This window comes from Danio rerio, chromosome 10, assembly GCF_049306965.1.
Source record: "Danio rerio strain Tuebingen ecotype United States chromosome 10, GRCz12tu, whole genome shotgun sequence".
Lineage (NCBI taxonomy): Eukaryota > Metazoa > Chordata > Actinopteri > Cypriniformes > Danionidae > Danio > Danio rerio.
The window spans coordinates 43,517,254-43,537,496 of NC_133185.1; the positions used below are offsets into that span (position 1 = coordinate 43,517,254).

Sequence of the window (20,243 nt, forward strand, 5' to 3'; positions counted from 1 at the left end):
TCCGGCCCTGGTATACACATATAACCTGCATGTAATATTTGTTCTCTCAATCTATGTCTGAAGTGACCGAGCACCCTTGAAGCTTCTAGGAAGAGCACAAGAAAAGCACTTAAGTCCACAGTCAGAAATAAAGCTGATGGACAGTGAGAGTCTCACATCACATTAAGACCCGCACAAACAGGCTAAGGAGCAGCTTCTTCCCCAGAGCTGTAGCCTGTGCCACCCCTCCTCTTCGTACACATTAACAGTCACCCCCCCTCCCCCCCCCCCCCCCCCCCCCCCCCCCACTCCCTATCTTCCTGATGTTCTGCTGCTAAAGCACAAAGACACTTTATGGATATTCATGTTTGCACTCATTTGCCACAATGTAAAGACTGTGACTTATTACATTTAGTATTTTTTATCTTACATCTTATATTTTAGTATTATGTCTATTGTTTGTTTTATGTGACTTATTACATTTAGTATATTTTATCTTACATCTTATATTTTAGTATTATGTCTATTGTTTGTTTTCTCTCTTTTTATATTGCTGCTGGTCTCTGTGAGTTACCAAACAAATTTCGTTGTATAACTACAATGACAATAAAAGTTCTTCTTTACTTTACTTTACTTTACTTTACTTTACTTTACAACAACAGGCGCCAAAGGAAATCAGGTGCCATAGTATTAACAACACCTTTAGAACTTGCTTTCTATCTCTCTTTTTCCATCCATCCATCCATCCAAGTTTACTATAGTACTTTTAAGTTATTCAAAGTACAGAGTAAAAAGAAACATGATTGATGAATTAGGCTTATAATACTTGAACTATTATTAAAAATACAAATATATTACACTTACAGTTCTTCTCGGCTGCTTTGGTGCATTTCTCAGATCAGATTTGAAATTCTCAAAGCTACCTCTTCAATCTTTACAACGTTGTGTGACTTTACATGTCTTTACATGCAAAATTCTTGAACAAGTTGTCATAATATTTTGTCCTAAAGCATTCTTCTATATATTTCCGCTAGACTTTTTGAGAGGTAAATTGCTCCTATTAGTGAGTCTTGACTTTCTCTAATGAAGGTGCACCTTATGAACAATCAAGCATATTAATACACTGCCTGACACTGCCTGTCTTGTTGGCTATTCAAGTGTTAGGAACAGCAAATAATAAGTTGACTTCTAGTTGATCATTCGGTATTAGAAGTGGCTTATTTGAAGGGGAAAGGCCTCTAGATTACGCTTATTTTACCATAATAAAATATGATCATGCCTTGATTTTTAAAATTTAATTAGGACCAAAAGGTCTGACTTTGCTAAGACAAAAGTCTTGTCACTTAACAGAAATAATTTACAGTGTAGAATATAAAGTCATGCTGCAGTAGAAAAAGAATCAATATTGTGTTTGACTCCCATGAGCTTAGAGGACTGCATCCATACATCTCTGCAATGACTCAAATCACTTATTAATAAAGTCATCTGGAATGACAAAGCATTCTTTCAGGAATCCCAGAGTTCATCAAGATCCTTTGGCTTCATCTTCAATGCCTCCTCCATCTAACTCCAGACATGCTCAATAATGTTAATGTTTGGTGACTGGGCTGGCCAATCCTGAAGCACCTTGAACATCTTTGCTTTCAGGAACTTTGATGTGGAGGCTGAAGTATGAGAAGGAGCGCTATCCTGCTGAAGAACTTGCCCTCTCCTGTGGTTTGTAATGTAATGGTCAGCAGAAATGTCTTGATAAGTCAGGCTGTTGATGTTGCCATCCACTTTGCAGATCTCTTGCACGCCCCCAAACTGAATGTAACTTCAAACCATGAATATTCCTTCACCAAACTTGACTGATTTCTGTGAGAATCTTGGGTCCATGCAGGTTCTAATAGCTCTTCTGCAGTATTTGTGATGATTGGGATGCAGTTCAACAGACGAATCATTAGAAAAATCTTTTTCAAATAATCAACTAGAAGTCAAGTTGTATTTGTCATTTAGCATCATCGCATACACTAAAAAAATTGTGTTAATCCAATGATTGTTTTTTTCAAAGTTAGTGGTTGCAAACAATTTATATGCGTCAAATTCAAACAAACTAATAAAATTTAGTAATGTTCAACTTAATGTTTGTTTAAAATTAAGCCCGTATGAATTGTTTGCAACCACTTACCATCAAACAACTGAGTAAATCCAACGAATCATCCAATGAATGAAATCCAATGAATTTTTTCAGTGTACCTCAAAATCCCATGCCGATACCAGTTTAACATAGGCCAAATTCTCACTAACCACTACTAGAATAACAATCTTTAAGCACAAACGTGAAATGGTGTCAATGGGGTGTCCCACGTGTCCTCCTGTCTCCCTGCTGAAGGCACGTGGACGGCACGTTTGTTTTGCTCTGGGTCTGATGGGAGTATGTTCAGCTCATTAGCAGGCAGGAACAGTGACGGCCCACTGCCGCTATTGGATTATGGGAGGGATTTTCAACTCGCATTAATCTGTGAGGCCGCAGACAGTCCAACAGCCACTCAATCCCAGCCCTCAGCGTGCGGAGACAGACAACAAAAATGAACCTCTTCTGCTTCACGCTGGTAAGTTCGTTCATTTAATACATATTGTGTCTTTATTTACTGAACTTGTTTCAAACCGGTTTGACTTTCTTCTGTTGAACACAAAAGAAGATAGTTTGAAGAATGTTGGAAACATTGACCATTTTTTGACTTTTTTTTTTTCAACATTTTTCAAACCATCATCTTCTGTGCTTTCATTCTTCTGTTGAACACAAAATATATTTTGAAGAATGTTGGAAAGCATTGACAATTTTGGGCAATTTTTGTTTCCAACATTCCTCAAATTATCAAAATGATATTCAACAAAACAAAAAGTAAAATAATTGGCGATGGTTTCCAACATTCTTCAAATTGTCTTCCTTTAGTAAATAAAATCTAAAAAGTTTCCATCATTCTTCAGAATATTTTCATTTCAGTTCAATGGAAGAATAAAAGCACAAAAGAAGATAATTTGAAGAATGTTGGAAACGAAAATAGTCAAAAAGCTTCTAACATGCTTCAAAATATCTTCTTTTGTGTTCAATAGAAGAATGAAAGCCCAGAAAATGATAATTTAAAGAATGTTGGAAAAAAATTTCAAAAATTGTCAGTGGTTTTCAACATTCTTCAAAAAATGTTCTTTTGTGTTCAACAGAAGAATGAAAGCACAGAAGATGATCATTTGAAGAATTTTGGGAAAAAAAATTTGCCGTAAAAGTTTCCAACATTCTTCAGAATATTTTCATTTGTGTTCAACAGAAGACTGAAAGCACAAAAGAAGATAATTAGAAGATCGTTGGAAACAAAAATAGTAGAAAGATCTGTCTATATTTTCCAACATTCTTCAAAATATCTTTTTTTGTGTTCAACAGAAGAATGAAAGTACAAAAGAGGGTAATTTAAAGTATGTTGGACATTTTTTGACTTTTTATTTCCAACATTCTTCGAATTATCTTTTTTTGGGCTCAACAAAAAAGAGACACAAAAGTTTGAAAGCACTTAACTGTCTGTAAATGTTACATAAACGTTAATTTCTGAACTATTCAAACCTAGGATTTCGCGAATTCTGAATCGCTGAATTTAACGCAAATGTAGCAACATTTTATGCAAATTCTTGTTTTTAATTGCTGCAGATTTCACGTGATTATTTTAGACAGAATTCTATTTAAATTCCTGTTGCACCACAAAGCATCAAAATCAATGAAGTGTTAATTTGTGTGTACTTTCATAGCAAAACATTAAAAGAAATGCCTCAAATTTTACTGCAAATTTTGCAAAAACTCTGAAAAACAAAATTCATTTATGTTGTCCTAACACAAATCAATTAAGCTAACATGACAAATTTAAATAAAATAAATAGTTTTTTTGTTTTTTTTGCAAAACCCTGAAGGGACCGACTATTCGTTTCACAGAATTGAGAGATTGCTGTCTGATGATCCGAATTGATTTACGGTGACACCATATGGCATATCAGATTGAACTGATTATCTGCATCTCTATGGTAAAAGGACAAGATTAGATCTTTGAGTCCTCTAGTCTTGGTTTAACTTGAATTACACTTGTGTAACAGCAGATAGTGGCTATATATATATATATATATATATATATATATATATATATATATATATATATATATATATATATATATTTTTTTTTTTTTTTTTTTTTTTTTTTTTTCTCACAGATAAACTGAAGATTCATATTACAAACTGATATAAGTTTCTAATTGTTTCAAACCCCTTATGTCTAGGGAAGTGTTTGACATTTAAAAAGTAACAAATTAAATACATATACTGTATATACAGTTAGTGTAAAAAGACAACCAAAAGAACACTCTAATAATAGTAATTTATAGTAGAGTATTTTAAGTAGAGTAAAGTGTGCTATACTGTATGCATTTAGAACCCTTTGTTAATGGATGCTACAGCATGCTTTAGTATTGACTATAATGAACTATTAGGCTGTGATAAAAACTGTAGTATACCTTAGTATTTACCACAGCTATGGTGTATTGCAGTATAGTATGTTTAGTTGTAGAAATATAATGTAATGAGGAAATTTGTTTGTATAACTATTTTTACTGTGTTACAATAGAAACTTTAACATAACCACAGCAGATTAATTCAAGGATGTTACTATGATTCAGAAACACTACAGTATTTAGGCTACTATGAATTGACATAGTATCTTTTATGCTGCTTTTAGCTGACTGTGTTGTGATATTGTCTTAAGGCGAGTGAAAGTGGGCTAGATTTAGCTGGGATTGTGTTTGTATGGAAACGGAGGAAAGGATTACCGTGAGACTTGAGAGCGCCTTACAGCAGATCACGGATCAGCAGAGAGGAAAATGTCCTATTCATGGATCAGGAGTACAGCAGCACCTCTGACTGTCCAGAATCCTGATACATCCATCTAATAATAGCTGAACGTGCATGATTGAAGTCTCAGGACAATCATGCTTTATTTTCTTAAAGATTCAAAAAAAAAAATAATTATTTTAAAATGATTAAAATGAGTTGCAGTAAACAGTAAAACAATGTGCACAATGAAAAGCATTCATCTAATGATTTTATGACTAAAATTCCAAGTACAATCTTACATTAATATTAAGGTGGATAAAATGTAAAGGTTTTTTTCCTGGGAATAATATTTCTAAAGAAGCTGTTGACATGGAACTGAACCAGATTTTGGTAAAAACCCAAACAATACAAAGATTAAAAAAAAAAAAAAAAAAATCAAAAAAATTGGTTATGTGTAATAATGAAATGACACTAGAAGAAAGTACTGAACTACTGAAATGTATTTAATACTTTACATAAAGGTTTTTTTGGTGATGGCAGCTTTAGGAAGCCTCTCATTTGGAGAATGAAGTCACATGCATTGCTCAGGTGTGAGTTTTACACAGACTTCAATGAAGTGTAAAAATCTTAATGGTTCTGTGGGTCTCGTCTATCAAATCTGATCTTTATTTAGTATTCTTTATTGGATTCAAGTCAGGTGATTGGCTGACCATTGGCTTGCCATTCTACAGCTTGATTGTCTTTCTCTGAAAGCATCTGAGAGTTTTCTTGGCTGTTTTAGATCATTGTCTTGGTGAAATGTCCACCCTGGGTTCAACTTCATCCTCCTGTTAATGTAGATGTTGGACTGAAGCAGCTGATATTCATGTACACTGAGGAAGGGCAGAGGATTGCTGAAGAACTACTGAGAGATTTCAGCTGCTGTCTGGGCTTTCACTGCCTTTCCAAACCTCCCTTTCTTCATGTGTTTAATACTTTTTCCCCTGCGTCATTTTATTTTATTACACATTACTTCATTTCTAAACTACTTAGAGTTGTTTACTTTGCATACAGGGATTTCTTTGGTTGTTATCAACATCTGGGGAAAATTCAAGTCAACAGCACCTTTAGAAATATTTTTTCTGAGAGACGTGATCAATACTTCTATATAATTTTAATTTACTAAAAGTAACAAAAAAAAAAAAAACTAATTTAATATTTTAATTTAATAATATTTTAATTTATTAATAATTTAATAAAACTATGTACATACTTTTAAATATATATATATATATATATATATATATATATATATATATATATATATATATATATATATATATATAATGTAATATATAATGTAATAATGTGTTAAATTAAAATAAAATCAAATAAAATGTAATAAATTACAAAAATAAAACAATAAATGTAAATGTTTTCTTTAGTTCAATGCGACATACTATAAAAACTAAACTAATATATTTTGCAATTAGGTTAAAATATTTACTCAAATATTAATATACAAACACAGATATAAAAACAATACCAATCACCAAGTTGCCGAGAAAAACATTTTTCATTTAGATCCACTTAATATACAAAAATCAATACAAAAATCAATAAATAGTAAAGCAGTAAACAGCTAAATTATGTGCACTACAAATATTAAGCACAATAAAACTGTTGTGCCTAAATTAAGTCCAATCTTATATTAAAATTAAGTTTGATAAAATTATATATATTCTTTAAATATACACACACACACACACAAACAATTAAACATGACAATTTTAAGTACAAAATACTCAAATTATCTACATTATTTACAGCTGAATGTAGTTTCACTGTTTGGATGGATCTAAATATATCATTTCTAAAAACAATTTGAGGTGTAATTTGAACCAAATTGTTAAAATACAGACACTTTGCTGGCTCTTGTTTCTTAAAGTGAATGTCTTTTTGTATTTCTTACTTTGTGTTTGTTCCAGGATGGCTCAACAGACAGCCTGTATGAACCGGCTCAGATTGGTCAGAGCAGTCAAGACTCTTTACCCAGAAGGCCGTTCAGCCCTAACTGTGCGAAGAACATGGGATTGTGGAGCGGATCCGAGCCTTGCATCGCCACGGTGGGTTCATCGGCACGTGCCTAAAAATGCAAGACAATTCACATGTTATTTCATGAGAGTCGACATTGTGACATTGAGCAGAATATTAATAAGCAAAAGTGCTGCCACCTGTATAAACCGCTGATTAATCTGAGAGTGCAGCGGGTCGCTCTCATTAGGAAATTACCAAAATCCCAGAATGACTTTCTGTCCTGAGCAGATCTAGCATGAGCTGACAGTATGTGTATAATGTGCTTTACACTGTAAAAAAATGCTGGGTTCCACACAATCGATTTGTGTTGGGACAACATGAAGGAATTAACTTACTGGATTTTACAAATTTAAGTGGATTGAACATTGAACCATTAAGTTGTCCCCACAAAAAACCTCAAGAATTGTGTTGGTTAGGCTCATTTTAAATACATAGTTTGAACAAATATCAAACGTCAAATTTTGAGTGTATGTCAGTCTCATATACAGTCAAATCAAATATTATTCAGACAATAGATATGCTTTTTGGGTTTTTACTAGTGGGTGTAGGAGATTGTAGTTGTAGTTCAATAATTTAAGTGAGAATAGCCAAATATCATAAACTATGACATATTATACTACATAATTACACCGTGCTAAAACTACAAGTGAAACAAATCCGCAACGAGTGATAAAAGCCATCTTTTACATGTTAAAATTGATTTAACCATACACAATGACGACAAATGAAATTTCTATTTTAGAAATGCTTTCTATTTCTGGAACACTGTGACAGAACAACAGCACAAACTACAATGACAATGATCACTTCAAGTACTGATTATAGGCTTTATTCGGTGTTAAAGTCAAGGCAAAACAACAGCATAAACTACTATGACAATGATCACTTCAGGCACTGATTATGGGCTTTAAAGATGCAGCAAAACAACAGCACAAACTACAATAACAATGATCACTTCAGATACTGATTATGGGCTTTATTCTGTGTTAAAAGTTGCAACTAAAAGAAAACAACAAACTACAATGACAATGATCACCTCAGGTACTGATTATGGGCTTTATTCAGTGTTAAAGTAGCGGTAAAACAACATCAAACTACAATGATGATGATCCCCTCAGCTACTGGTTATGGGCTTTATTCAGTGTAAATGTAGTGGCAAAACAACAGCATAAACTAAAATGACAATGATCACCTCAGCTACTAATTATGGGCTTTATTCAGCGGTAATGTAGTGGCAAAACAACATCATAAACTACAATGACAATGATCACCTCAGGTACTGATTATGGGCTTTATTCAGTGTTAAAGTCACAGCAAAACAACATCAAACTACAACTAGACAAACTTTAGGCTGGCTTGAGACAGCTTTAATTTTTAAGTTTTAAACCAGTTTTAAGTAAAAAGTAGCTTAATGTTTTAAATCAGTTTTAAGTTTAAAGTAGTTTAAAGTTTTAAAGCAGTTTTAGTTTAAAGAAGCGTAAAGTTTTAAAGCAGTTTTAAGTTTAAAGTAGTTTAAAGTTTAGCATGATTCTAGCATGAATTACCATGTTAGCATGATTCTAGCATGTTACTAGCATGATTCTAGCATGTATTAGCATGTTATTAGCATGATTCTAGCATGAATTAGCATGATTCTAGCATGAATTAGCATGTCATTAGCATGATTTTAGGATGAATTAGCATGTTACTAGCATGATTCTAGCATGAATTAGCATGTTACTAGCATGAATTGGCATATTACTAGCATGATTCTAGCATGAATTAGCATGTTGTTAGCATGATTCTAGCATGAATTAGCATGTTACTAGCATGATTCTAGAATGATATAGCATGATTTTAGCTTTAATTAGCATGTTACTAGCATGATTCTAGCATAAATTAGCATGATTCTAGCATGAACTAGCATGTTATTAGCATGATTCTAGCATAAATTAGCATGATTCTAGCATAAATTAGCATGATTCTAGCATGAATTAGCATGTTAGCATGATTCTAGCATGACTTAGCATTATATTAGCATGATTCTAGCATAGATTAGCATGCTACTAGCATGAATTAGCGTGATTCTAGCATGAATTAGTATGTTACTAGCATGATTCTAGCATTAATTAGCATGATTCTAGCATGAATTGGCATGTTGTTAGCATGATTCTAGCATGACTTAGCATGCTACAAGCATGATTCTAGCATGAATTAGCATGTTATTAGCATGATTCTAGCATGGATTAGCATGCTACTAGCATGAATTAGCATGAATTAGCATGTTACTAGCATGATTCTAGCATGAATTAGCATGATTCTAGCATGAATTAGCATGTTATTAGCATGAATTAGCATGATTCTAGCATGAATTAGCATGTTGTTAGCATGATTCTAGCATGGATTAGCATGATTCTAGCATGAATTAGCATGTTATTAGCATGATTCTAGCATGATTTAGCATGTTATTAGCATGACTTAGCTTGTTATTAGCATGATTCTAGCATTAATTAGCATGTTACTAGCATGATAGATGGATTAAAACAGTATGAAGATAGATAGATAGATAGATAGATAGATAGATAGATAGATAGATAGATAGATAGATAGATAGATAGATAGATAGATAGATAGATAGATAGATAGATAGATAGATAGATAGATAGATAGATTGATAGATAGTTTAAAACAGTTTGAAGATAGATAGATAAATAGATAGATAGATGATAGATTGTTTCTCAAGCCAGCCTAATGACAATGATCACTTCAGGTACTGATGATGGGCTGTATTCAGTGTTAAAGTCATGGCAAAACAACAGCATAAACTACAATGACAATGATCACCTCAGGCACTAAGTATGTAAGTATGTAACTTGCTCAAAGTGATGTCACATCCTCTGGTGGGAAATAGGGATTGAGGCATGACATTATTCTTCTCTCATTATTACGCACAAAATATTTCAGATAAACCAATAGCAGATTAAACATGTGCCAACCCTGTTGTGTGTGATATTGTAGTGAATTTCTCATTCACTTTTTTAAAACAATAATATGATGGAAATTCTGTTTTAGACATGCCATGTGATATCTGGTTTGAGCTAAAGCACAAAATGGTTAAAAACGTCAACTCTGTTAGTGATTTAAAAGTCTACAAAAATAATGGTGGATATACGCCAATTTATCCAGCATGACTGGTATATTCTGAATAAAAATGAAGACAAACACTAAATATGTTTTGGTTTCTCATTACAGAAGCTTCCAGAGACTCACACAAGTAAAACTCGTGAAAGTAAGACACTGGAAAAAGCTAAGAAGAAGTAAGTTCTGGATCTCTCTGTACACATTTATAATATTTAAGACTCATAGAACGCTTATTTTAATAAAGGAAATGATTTCAGATATTTATATAAAGATTATACAAAATAATACTTTTCTTAAAACCCTTTCTTTTTCTGTAAACAATAACAGATATCTTTTTTTCTGAAACTATAGTTCGATTCAGTGCGAGGGTTTTCGAAATTAAGTGTCCACATTAGCTCATGCAGTGCCGTATGCTGTGTTTTATGATGCGGGAGCTGGATTAGGATTATATTAATTGGGACAAGTGTGAGGGATTTAGTTACTGGTCTAAGTCACCCATTTAAAGCTACTGTATGGTTGATGCTAGAATAGCAGGTGCATTTCGTTTGAGCATTCTGTTTTAATACCTTTACATTTTAAAGCAAGTTATGTCAATCAGATTATCTTTAGTGTGTCTATGTCAATTATGTGGTTTACTAATCGAACCTCTGAGTAATATTCACACAAAAAAGACTAGATTTTATGCTTTATGGATTATGTTTACTTATGGAAGATTAGCATTTAAACTCACTAAACCTCTCTAGTGAATGAGTGAAATGTCCAAATGATTCAAGCACATTCAAATTCGTTTACCTGAACTGACTCTGTGATTCATGAAGGGTTGCTTTCTCTTAACAGCCGACAGAGAATAGGCTACTAGTCTTAAGTCATTAAAGCTAGTTATGTAATCTGTTTATCTAACAAGCATCTGTTCTTCTTGAGCTCTGACAACAGCAGCATTGCCCAATAGTGTCACTGATTACTTAACATGCAAGTCTGCTGTGTCCGAACTGCTTCCAAGCATCAACTTTTGTAACTATTTTAGTTAAGATTTATAAAATTTGTCTCCATTATCTGACTAGTTCATTTTAGGTTTTGAAGTCCCTTCTAGTGTTCTGATGAGTTGATTCTGATGTGTTGTTTGTTTGATTAGGAAGAAGTTGAACATGTGTAAACTTAAAAAATAGGGGTGTAGGTCTGTCAACAGTTTTAAATATGTTTGCTGTTGGAGTATAATGTTTAAATGTTACTATAACAACCTTATATATTTTCCTTTACACATAACAGGTCCCAATTACAATCGACATCCGAAGACGAGACTACAGGTTTGTCTGCTTATTTTAAACATGAAAATTGATCAACAGTTCATTAAAAAATGCTTTTCTTACTTAGATTTTTTGTCTTGTTTCTAGTCCAAATATCTAAAAATTCTAAATCAAGAAGAATTTTCTAAACAAGCAAAACAAATTGCCTTGTTTTGAGAAATATTATCCCAATATTAAGTCAGTTTTTCCTTAAAACAAGCAAAATAATCTGCCAATGGGGTAAGCAAAATAATCTTACGTCAAAAGAAAAAACAAGATTAATTTGTTTAACCCATTGGCAGATTATTTTGCTTGTTTTAAGGAAAAACTGACTTAATATTGGCATATTATTTCTCAAAACAAGGCAATATGTTTTGCTTTTTTAAAAAATGCTTCTTGATATAAGAAATTTTAGATATTTAGACTAGAAACAAGACAAAAAATCTAAGCATGAAAAGCATTTTTTGCAGTGTATTAATCTACATCCCTAATGTGTGATAGGTTGCATTAATATACACTGCCTGATAAAAGTCTTGTTGTCGATCCCAGTTGTAAGAGCAACAAATAATAACTTGACTTCGAGTTGATCATTTGGAAAAGTGGCAGAAGTTAGATTTTGAGGTGAATCATCTGTTTAATCATCCCAATCATCACAAATACTGCAGAAGACCTACTGGAACCCGCATGGACCAAAGATTCTCACAAAATTTAGTCAAGTTTGGTGAAGGAAAAATCATGGTTTGGGATTATATTCAGTATGGGGGTGTGCGAGAGCTCTGCAGAGTGGATGGCAACATCAACAGCCTGAGGTATCAAGACATTTGTGCTGACCATTATGTTACAAACCACAGGAGAGGGCAAGTTCTTCAGCAGGATAGCGCTCCTTCTCATACCTCAGCCTCCACATGAAAGTTCCTGAAAGTGAACAAGGTGCTCCAGGATTGACCAGCGCAGTCACCAGACTTAAACAACATTAAGCATGTCTGGGGTGAGATGGAGGAGGCATTGAAGATGAATCCAACGAATCTTGATGAGATCTTGGAGTCCTGCATGAACCCTTTCTTTGCCATTCCAGATGACTTTATTAATGAGTAATTTGAGTCATTGCAGAGATGTATGGATGCAGCTCATAGGACTCATTCACAATATTCATTCTTTCTCCACTTCAGCACGATTTTATATTCTATACAGTACATTATGTCTGTTAAGCGACAAGACCTTTGTCTCAGCATAGTCAGACCTTACTGTCCTAATTAAATAATTAATTATCAAGGCATGATCATCTTTTATCTAGGTAAAATAAGCGTAATCTAGAGGCCTTTGCCTTTTATGCAAGCCACTTCTGATACCAAATGATCAAATAGAAGTCAAGTTCTTATTTGTCTGTTAGTTACACAAAATACATTGTATGATTCAAAATTAAAGGTTTTCCTTTCATGCCAAAAATCACTAGAAAAATTGAAATATTTTCCATGAAGATGTTTAGTAAATTTAGTCACACTTTACAATAAAGTTTTGTTAATGTATTTATTAAAGTAAACTAATAATGAACAACACTTGCACATCATTTATTAATCATAATTCAACATTTACTAATTCATTATTAAATCCAAATTCATGCTTGTTTACATTAGGTAATGCACTGTGAGTTAACAATGAACTACTTTACTTCCATTAACTAGCATGAACAAAGATGAATAAATACAGTAATAAATGTATTAATATATTTGTTAATTAATATAAATGTCTAATGTATACTTGGCATGAACTTAATCAATTTTGAAGGTGATTCTCAATATTTAGAGTTTTTTGAACCCTCAGTTTCCAGATTTTTAAATATTGCATCTTAATATTATCTTAGCAACACATTCATTAATGGAAATATTATTTATTCTTCTTTTAATTGATGCAGTCAATGTTTGGAAATCAAGATTTATACTTTTCTGATCCAGGGTCATGTATTGCAGTGCTGGCCGTAGACTAAAATGTCAAAGAGTTTAAAGGTCTGTCAGACTCATAATCCAAAGTTTGATCATTTCATTCAAAGACTGGGAATTCATCTGTCTGGAACTGAAGCTTTAAGCTTTATGTGTCTGCATTTTTGCTTTGTTTCGAGGATTAAGGACTGAGCTTTCAAAAAATAAATAAAAAAATGAAAAATGAACTGATTTTTTTTTCTGAATTCCAGCAAAGCTTTTCTCCAATATATTTTTTGAGCACTGTCGACCAAATGCCGGCCCTGCTGACCTACTTGGCATCTCTCGATAACACCATGATAACACTATTTCATTTGCCTTCCATGTTTTGGGCTTAAAATAACCTGTTATTATCTGGCAGATCATACGGGGTCTGATGCCCACTGGCCATCCACTAGGAAAAAAGATGGATTGGTAAACGGCAAGAACCATTCAGCTGCAGGTATTGGGTCTATACAGAGGCTAAAGTATGTGTTTGTGTCTGTGTGTTTGTTAGAGAAATGGAGCATAGGTGTAGTTTGATAATTGAGTTAGGATGGGCTATACACAAAAAACAAAACCAACCAACAAACAAACAAAAAAATTATAATAAATAAATAAAAACACACCACATTGATTTCTTTAGATTTTTAATTTAGGTTTAATTTTTCCTTAATGGACTTTCAGTTTTGACTTTTGAGCTTGTAAACCTGATCTAGACTGTAAATTCATAGTTTTTTTTACAATCTAAGGGCAGGGCTATAGCTAAACCTTTTATTATTAGTTCATCCATTACATTAATTAATACCTTACCTCTTAACCCTTAGACCTAAAACATAAAAGTAGTAGCATTTGATGGGGACTCGTCCGGGATAAGATGGTTAATAAGGTTTGGTTTTTTCACATTTTTGATAATTTTAGCTTATATGACACACACAGGCAATAAAAAGGTGGATAGAGGGGGATTTTGTCTGAAGAAATATGGACAGAAAGCGAGCATCACTCTTCCCGATCATCCGCACCAGAACTGGAACAAGTAAAGTTCAAGTTTTTGGGTGAACTATCCCTTTAAGTCAGGGGTGTCAAACTCAAATCCTGGAGGGCCGCAGCTCTGCAGAGTTTAGTTCCAGCCCTGCTTCAACACACCTATCTGTAGGTATCAAACAAGTCTAAAGTACTCAATTAGTTGGATCAGGTAAGTTTAATTAGGGTTGGAACTAAACTGTGCAGAGCTGCGGCCCTCCAGGAACCGAGTTTGAGATCTGTGATTTAAGTGATTTTAAGTTGAAGGAATAATATGAAGCTGAAAATTGTCTTGAAACAATACAATAAAAAACATGCCATTAAAAAACAGCTCAGCCAAAATCACTCTGGACCCCTCACACCCAGCACACCGCCTCTTTGAACTTTTACCTTCTGGTCGATGCTACAGAGTAGAGGTCTGCATTCCCGTGGCTGTCCCGCAGGAGCTGCGGGACGCGACCAGATTTCTGAGGCGCGGGGATAAATTTTCAAATAAAGCGCGGAAGCGGTCGGTAACGGGACTGGAGCAGGCCAGCTTGCAATAACGCTCCTGACTCCCAAGCGAGCATGCAAATGTTTGTGTGTGAATGAAACAGCGCGCTGCTATGTTTAGCTTGTTTGTTGCTGTGTGTGTGTGTGTGTGTGTGTATGTGTGTGTGTAATATGAGAGAGAGAGAGCTTTGTCTGTGTGTGTGTGCTTGGTGCTTATGAGTGCGTGTATGTGTGTGTGTTTATACAGACAGCTTGTTATAGGCTGTCTGGACTCTTTATAGCTGGGTGGTTTCCGGTTTTGTTCTCCCCCCGCTCTTTAGCGGGATCGGGCACGGCATGTAAAAAACAGGGCGGGTCAGGCAGCGGGACAACAAATGCTGAAAATAAGCGGGAGTGGTCGGGTTCGGGCGAACACCTGGCGGGAACAGGATTCAAAATTTAGTCCCGCGCAGATCTCTACTACAGAGCACGGCGTTACAGGCCGACACAATAACAGTTTCTTCCTCCAGGCAATCCATCTCACGAACACTTATAATAATAATAATTGTGGAACCAACATCACTACTTGCCATACACTTTTATACACATATTCACTTATTTAACAACACACATTACATGCCAATTTGCACATAACAGCTGCACATATAACATTGTATATAGTAATATAGCTCTACATTCACTACTTATTTCTATTTTTAAAATGTATTTATTATCAGTTTTTTGTCCTGTCTCTGTAATTCTGTTGCACTGTAGAAGCTCTGTCATGAAAACAAATACCTTGTGTGTGCGAACATACCAGGCAATAAAGCTCTTTCTGATTTCTGATTAAAAAAACTACAATTTATATATATATATATATTAATAACAGCCGCATTTAACTTATTTTATTTATTTACCTATTTTACCCCCTTTTCAAGATTTAATACAAGTCTTTTGTGTCTCCAGAATGTGTCTGTAAGCTTTTAGCTAAATAAACCCATCAGATTATCCATTATACCTTTTGAAATCTGGGAAGTTTGAACTGTCTGGACATTGTAGATGTTTTTGTTGCCTGTGCCTTTAATGCAAATAAGCTGGTTCTCCCCGCTCACCATTCCCATGTGTGTGTCAGTGCATGTAGCCTTCACGCAAATAAACAGCACATTAACAAACAAGAATGAAGCAGATCTCCCTTACTACAGTAAGAACTTCCCCAAAATGTCATTTGATGTATTTGTTGTGGAGTTAATTTAAGCCTTTCTGCAATGATGAGCCACACAGAATGTCATTATAAAGTTCAGGCAAACACACGCACACCTTTGGACATTCATTATGTTAATGTACAAAAAAGCCTGATTTAAGTCCAGATACTGGGATTGAAGCATCCTCTTTTATAATTGTACTGACACTATGCTGCTGTGGTGATGAATTACAGCGATTTTACTGTATTTATTACAAACATGCACCGTTTTAGAAACGTTTTAAACTTGTAAAACTCATTCTTGATCACATTTGATGATGATTGATGATCACAGAGAGCTGAACAGATCTTTTGATCCCAGTGGCTTTGTGCATGTCCTGTCTTGTAGATATAATTAAACCCGTTACAACAGAGACATGTTAATACGCGTCTGTCAATCAATTCGGTGGGCGGGGAAACCACACTCCTATGTCACGCTGCGGCGAGCCTCAAAATGGGAGGGATTTGGATCCTTAACGTCAGGAAATTAAAAAAAAGAGACTTCTTGTGTTTATTTCACTTCAATATGACAGTGGAGACACTGTACCTACACACAGTCCTGTCCAAACAGCTTACAAAAGATGATTTTCATCATAGGTGCCCTTTAACATGTTTGCAGTAACGCATGCTATTTAAAAAAAAAAAAAAGAGCATTGTATTACTGCATATGTACCAAACGATACCAAACACAACACCACAACATTGTGTTTCGGGGAATTAATACACAGTGTCTAATGGTTCTGCAAGCTACTCCCATGAAATGATTGTGTGTGTTTGTGTGTGTGTGAGGGGTCAGAGAAATCTGTGCGCGTCGAATAGTCTTAGTGGATTAGATCAGTGACGACACAAAGCAATTCTGAAAGCCCACGAGAAACAGAGGATTTGATTTGGGCTCAGACTGATTCACTGACAGAGCGACAGATAAAATGCGATCAGGGTCTCACTCTTTCCCCTATGCAGACCTTCACAAGTTTTCCATCTAAATCTGAATTGTCTGAATAGTTTATAAATCCAGAGGCTGAGTTAAATTGTGCTGTATTTTAATCTTAGAGGCGGCCAAAGATCATCACCGGTCAAAACTTCTCTCCAGAGAAGAGAAAGAGGAGCGGGGGAATTCAGAGAAAGCAGTTAAAAATCCCTGCGGTCAGGTAAATCACTGCTGAAAAAAAAAACACTCACTTTTATGTAACAGAAAGTGTGTCTCTTGGTAATACAGGATAGATTTCCCTCTGATTAAATTCTCCATTACACTAATGCGCTTCAGTCATCTGTGTGATGCTGCACTTTGATCAGTCATTCAATGTCAGATGTGGGAACTCTTCTCAAAGGCAATATCAATCAATAATTTCTGCATTTATAAGTTCAGCATTGCTGGTTTTATTCACAGGGTGTGAATTTTGAAGCCTGGAATCCCAACAGAGAAAACTCTGAATGCAGACAGCAGGACTTGGTGAGTGTTTTTCTGCCTAAAACTGTGAACTTTGTAATAGTTTTTGCACTTTGTTGTGCTGCATATATACACTTAACCCCATAGTTTCATGTTCTACAGATACTAAATTTAAAAGAAATTATATATATATATATATATATATATATATATATATATATATATATATATATATATATATATATATATATATATATATACACACACACACGCACGCACATGCATTCTCTCACACACACACACATCACACACACACACACACACACACACACACACACACACACACACACACACACACACACACACACACACACACACACACACACACACACACACACACGTGAAATAATGTAAAATTAAATAGTGGCTGATAGTAAATTGCAATATAATTAAAACAATTTATAAAAGAGTGGTTTATATTAAAATGTAATTTTATTTTGAAGAAATCAAAACTTCACCTTCTTAATAAAAAATTGGCTGAAATTGACATGACTGACAATTTTAATAAATTATACATTTTTTTAAATAAAATTGACATAATAAAATTATGTCATATTTTGAGTAAAAAATTTAACATTAAAATCTGCATTAAATATTTTATTTGCTTTAAAAAAAGGTTATATTAACATATAAAAAAATATCTTATTATAAAATATAATATTAAAAGAAATGTAAACTTTACAAACTACTTTGAACCATTTAAATATTTAAATGTAATAATGGTATATTTAATCAATTAAAAAAAGACGAATTTTAAAATGCTAACATAAAAAATAAACTTCATTTGAATAATTAAAATACTTTGTTAATTTATTTGTTTTAATTTCATTTTTAATAAATAAATAAGAAAACAATAAAAAATAAAATATTAAGATATTTAAAAAATTATTAATACACTTTTTTCATTTAAATAAATGAATAAAAAAGTAAAATAAAGTAATTTAAAAAATTTATTAAAATGTTATTTTATTTAAACAATGAATAATTGCATAAAATAAACGTTTTATTTTATTTTATAATTAATTAATTAAATTTAGTTGTAAATCAATAAACAATACTGCATGATTCTGTAAAAATATTTAATTCTTCTAAAAAAAAAAAAGCTTGTACAAAGATGCAAAATTATTTTAAAGAAACAAACTTAAACCGCTTTAAATGATTTAAATCATAATATTTATGTGTGATATTATTGGTATATTTAATCAATTAAAATAAAAAATCCGTAATTAAAACTGGTCCATATATTTTTTTAAATAAATAAAAACAAAATAAAACAAAAACTAAACCATCTTTTTAAAATACTATATTTATCTTAAAATCAAAACATCACAACATTTACAGTATTATGTCGATTTGAGATACTGAGCAGATAATCTACAAACGCATTGACAGATAACTGATATCTGTTACTGATATAAATTGTGTATCCCTACAAAAGCATGTGTAGATTCAGATCTTGTTTTTGGATGTCTTTTGACATTAAAAAGACAAAAAAAAAAAAAAAAAAAAAAGTTGACAGAAATAGGTCAGATTATGAGGAACTCAGTGACTTGTGAGTGTCAGAAAGCACATCTGTGAGAGGCATTTAATAAGGTCAGTGCCGGAGGTCAGAGTGTGTTAGCATTACCCAGAATCGGCAGCCGTTCGTGGAAACTCTTGTGCGTTGATCTTGAGGCCGGTCAGCTGTATAGAGAGCCTGTGATCTCCTTCATTTGCTGAAATAACCCAATGCCACTCTATTTCAGGCCAGGAGGTCAGAGGTGGAGGACGAGGCGCAGGGCACGCTGAAGAAGATCCAGAAACTGGTGGGAGGGAAAAAGGGAGGTCAAAACAGTATGGAGGAGATGAGGAACAGCACTGAAGCTGCTGGTGAGAAACAGATAAAATAATAATGAACTAAACTATATAAATACAAATTTAACATAAAATACATTTTAAAAGGAGGTCAAAACAGTGTGGAGGAGATATGGAACAGCACTGAGCATGATGGTGAGAAATAGACAAAAAAATAAATAAAACAATTTAAGTAAAAAAATATTTTATTACATTTTAGTTATTTTAAATAATTAAATTACTTTGTTCATTTAAAAAAATAAAAAACAATTAAAAATTAAAATTTATTTAAAAATATTAAAATTAATTTTTTTTCATTTAAATGAATTATTTTAAAAATCAGATTAAAACTATTTCAATTGTATTTAATTTAATTATTCGTTCATTCGTTCATTTTCTTGTCGGCTTAGTCCCTTTACTAATCCGGGGTCGCCACAGCGGGATGAACCGCCAACTTATCCAGCAAATTTTTAGGCAGCGGATGCCCTTCCAGCTGCAACCCATCTCTGGGAAAAATGTAATTATTATTTAATTTAATGAATAAATAAATACATATATATTTTATTTTATTTATTAAATTAGATTTCAAAAACATAAATAAATAATTAAATTAATTAATTAATCTATTTATTTAAATTTCACTTTAAATAAATAAAATAAACCAAAATTAACAAAACCAAAAAATTAAACAAATTCTTAAAATATATTTTATTTCATTTTAATAAATTAATAAAAAAGTTTAAAAAAAAAAATTTGGTTTTTAATTTAAATAAATAAATAAATATATATTATTTAATTAAATTATATATTATTGAATTATATGTCAATTACATAAATAATTAAATTCATTTAAATAAATAAATAAATAAATAAATAAATAAATAAATAAATAAATTAAATTATATAGATTAAATTATATTTCAATTGCATAAATAATTAAATTAATCTATTTATTTACATTTCT

General features: G+C 32.8%; 1 protein-coding gene and 1 long non-coding RNA gene across 7 annotated transcripts in view; one reads left to right on the top strand and one right to left on the bottom strand.

Annotated features, from left to right (window-relative positions):
• LOC141376441 (uncharacterized) overlaps positions 1-20,243 on the bottom strand; it is a 110,323-nt gene that overhangs the window by 73,498 nt on the left and 16,582 nt on the right. For 3 of the 5 annotated variants that reach the window (XR_012386510.1, XR_012386513.1, XR_012386514.1), the window contains exons 3-5: positions 19,074-19,248; positions 6,783-6,956; positions 4,828-4,998 (exon numbers count right to left, since the gene is read on the bottom strand). This is a non-coding gene — a long non-coding RNA (uncharacterized lncRNA). The remainder of the gene's footprint in view (positions 1-4,827; positions 4,999-6,782; positions 6,957-19,073; positions 19,249-20,243) is intronic. The other 2 variants (XR_012386511.1, XR_012386512.1) reach the window with 1 other exon arrangement.
• samsn1b (SAM domain, SH3 domain and nuclear localisation signals 1b) overlaps positions 2,505-20,243 on the top strand; it is a 31,243-nt gene continuing 13,504 nt past the window's right edge. Inside the window, exons 1-8 of one of the 2 annotated variants that reach the window (XM_005169164.6) lie at positions 2,505-2,573; positions 6,799-6,936; positions 10,139-10,203; positions 11,294-11,331; positions 13,648-13,728; positions 17,050-17,147; positions 17,387-17,449; positions 19,192-19,315. In XM_005169164.6, coding sequence (XP_005169221.2) covers positions 2,550-2,573; positions 6,799-6,936; positions 10,139-10,203; positions 11,294-11,331; positions 13,648-13,728; positions 17,050-17,147; positions 17,387-17,449; positions 19,192-19,315 — 631 coding nt within the window. In that variant the 5' untranslated portion in view covers positions 2,505-2,549. The remainder of the gene's footprint in view (positions 2,574-6,798; positions 6,937-10,138; positions 10,204-11,293; positions 11,332-13,647; positions 13,729-17,049; positions 17,148-17,386; positions 17,450-19,191; positions 19,316-20,243) is intronic. The other variant, XM_009305561.5, reaches the window with a different exon arrangement.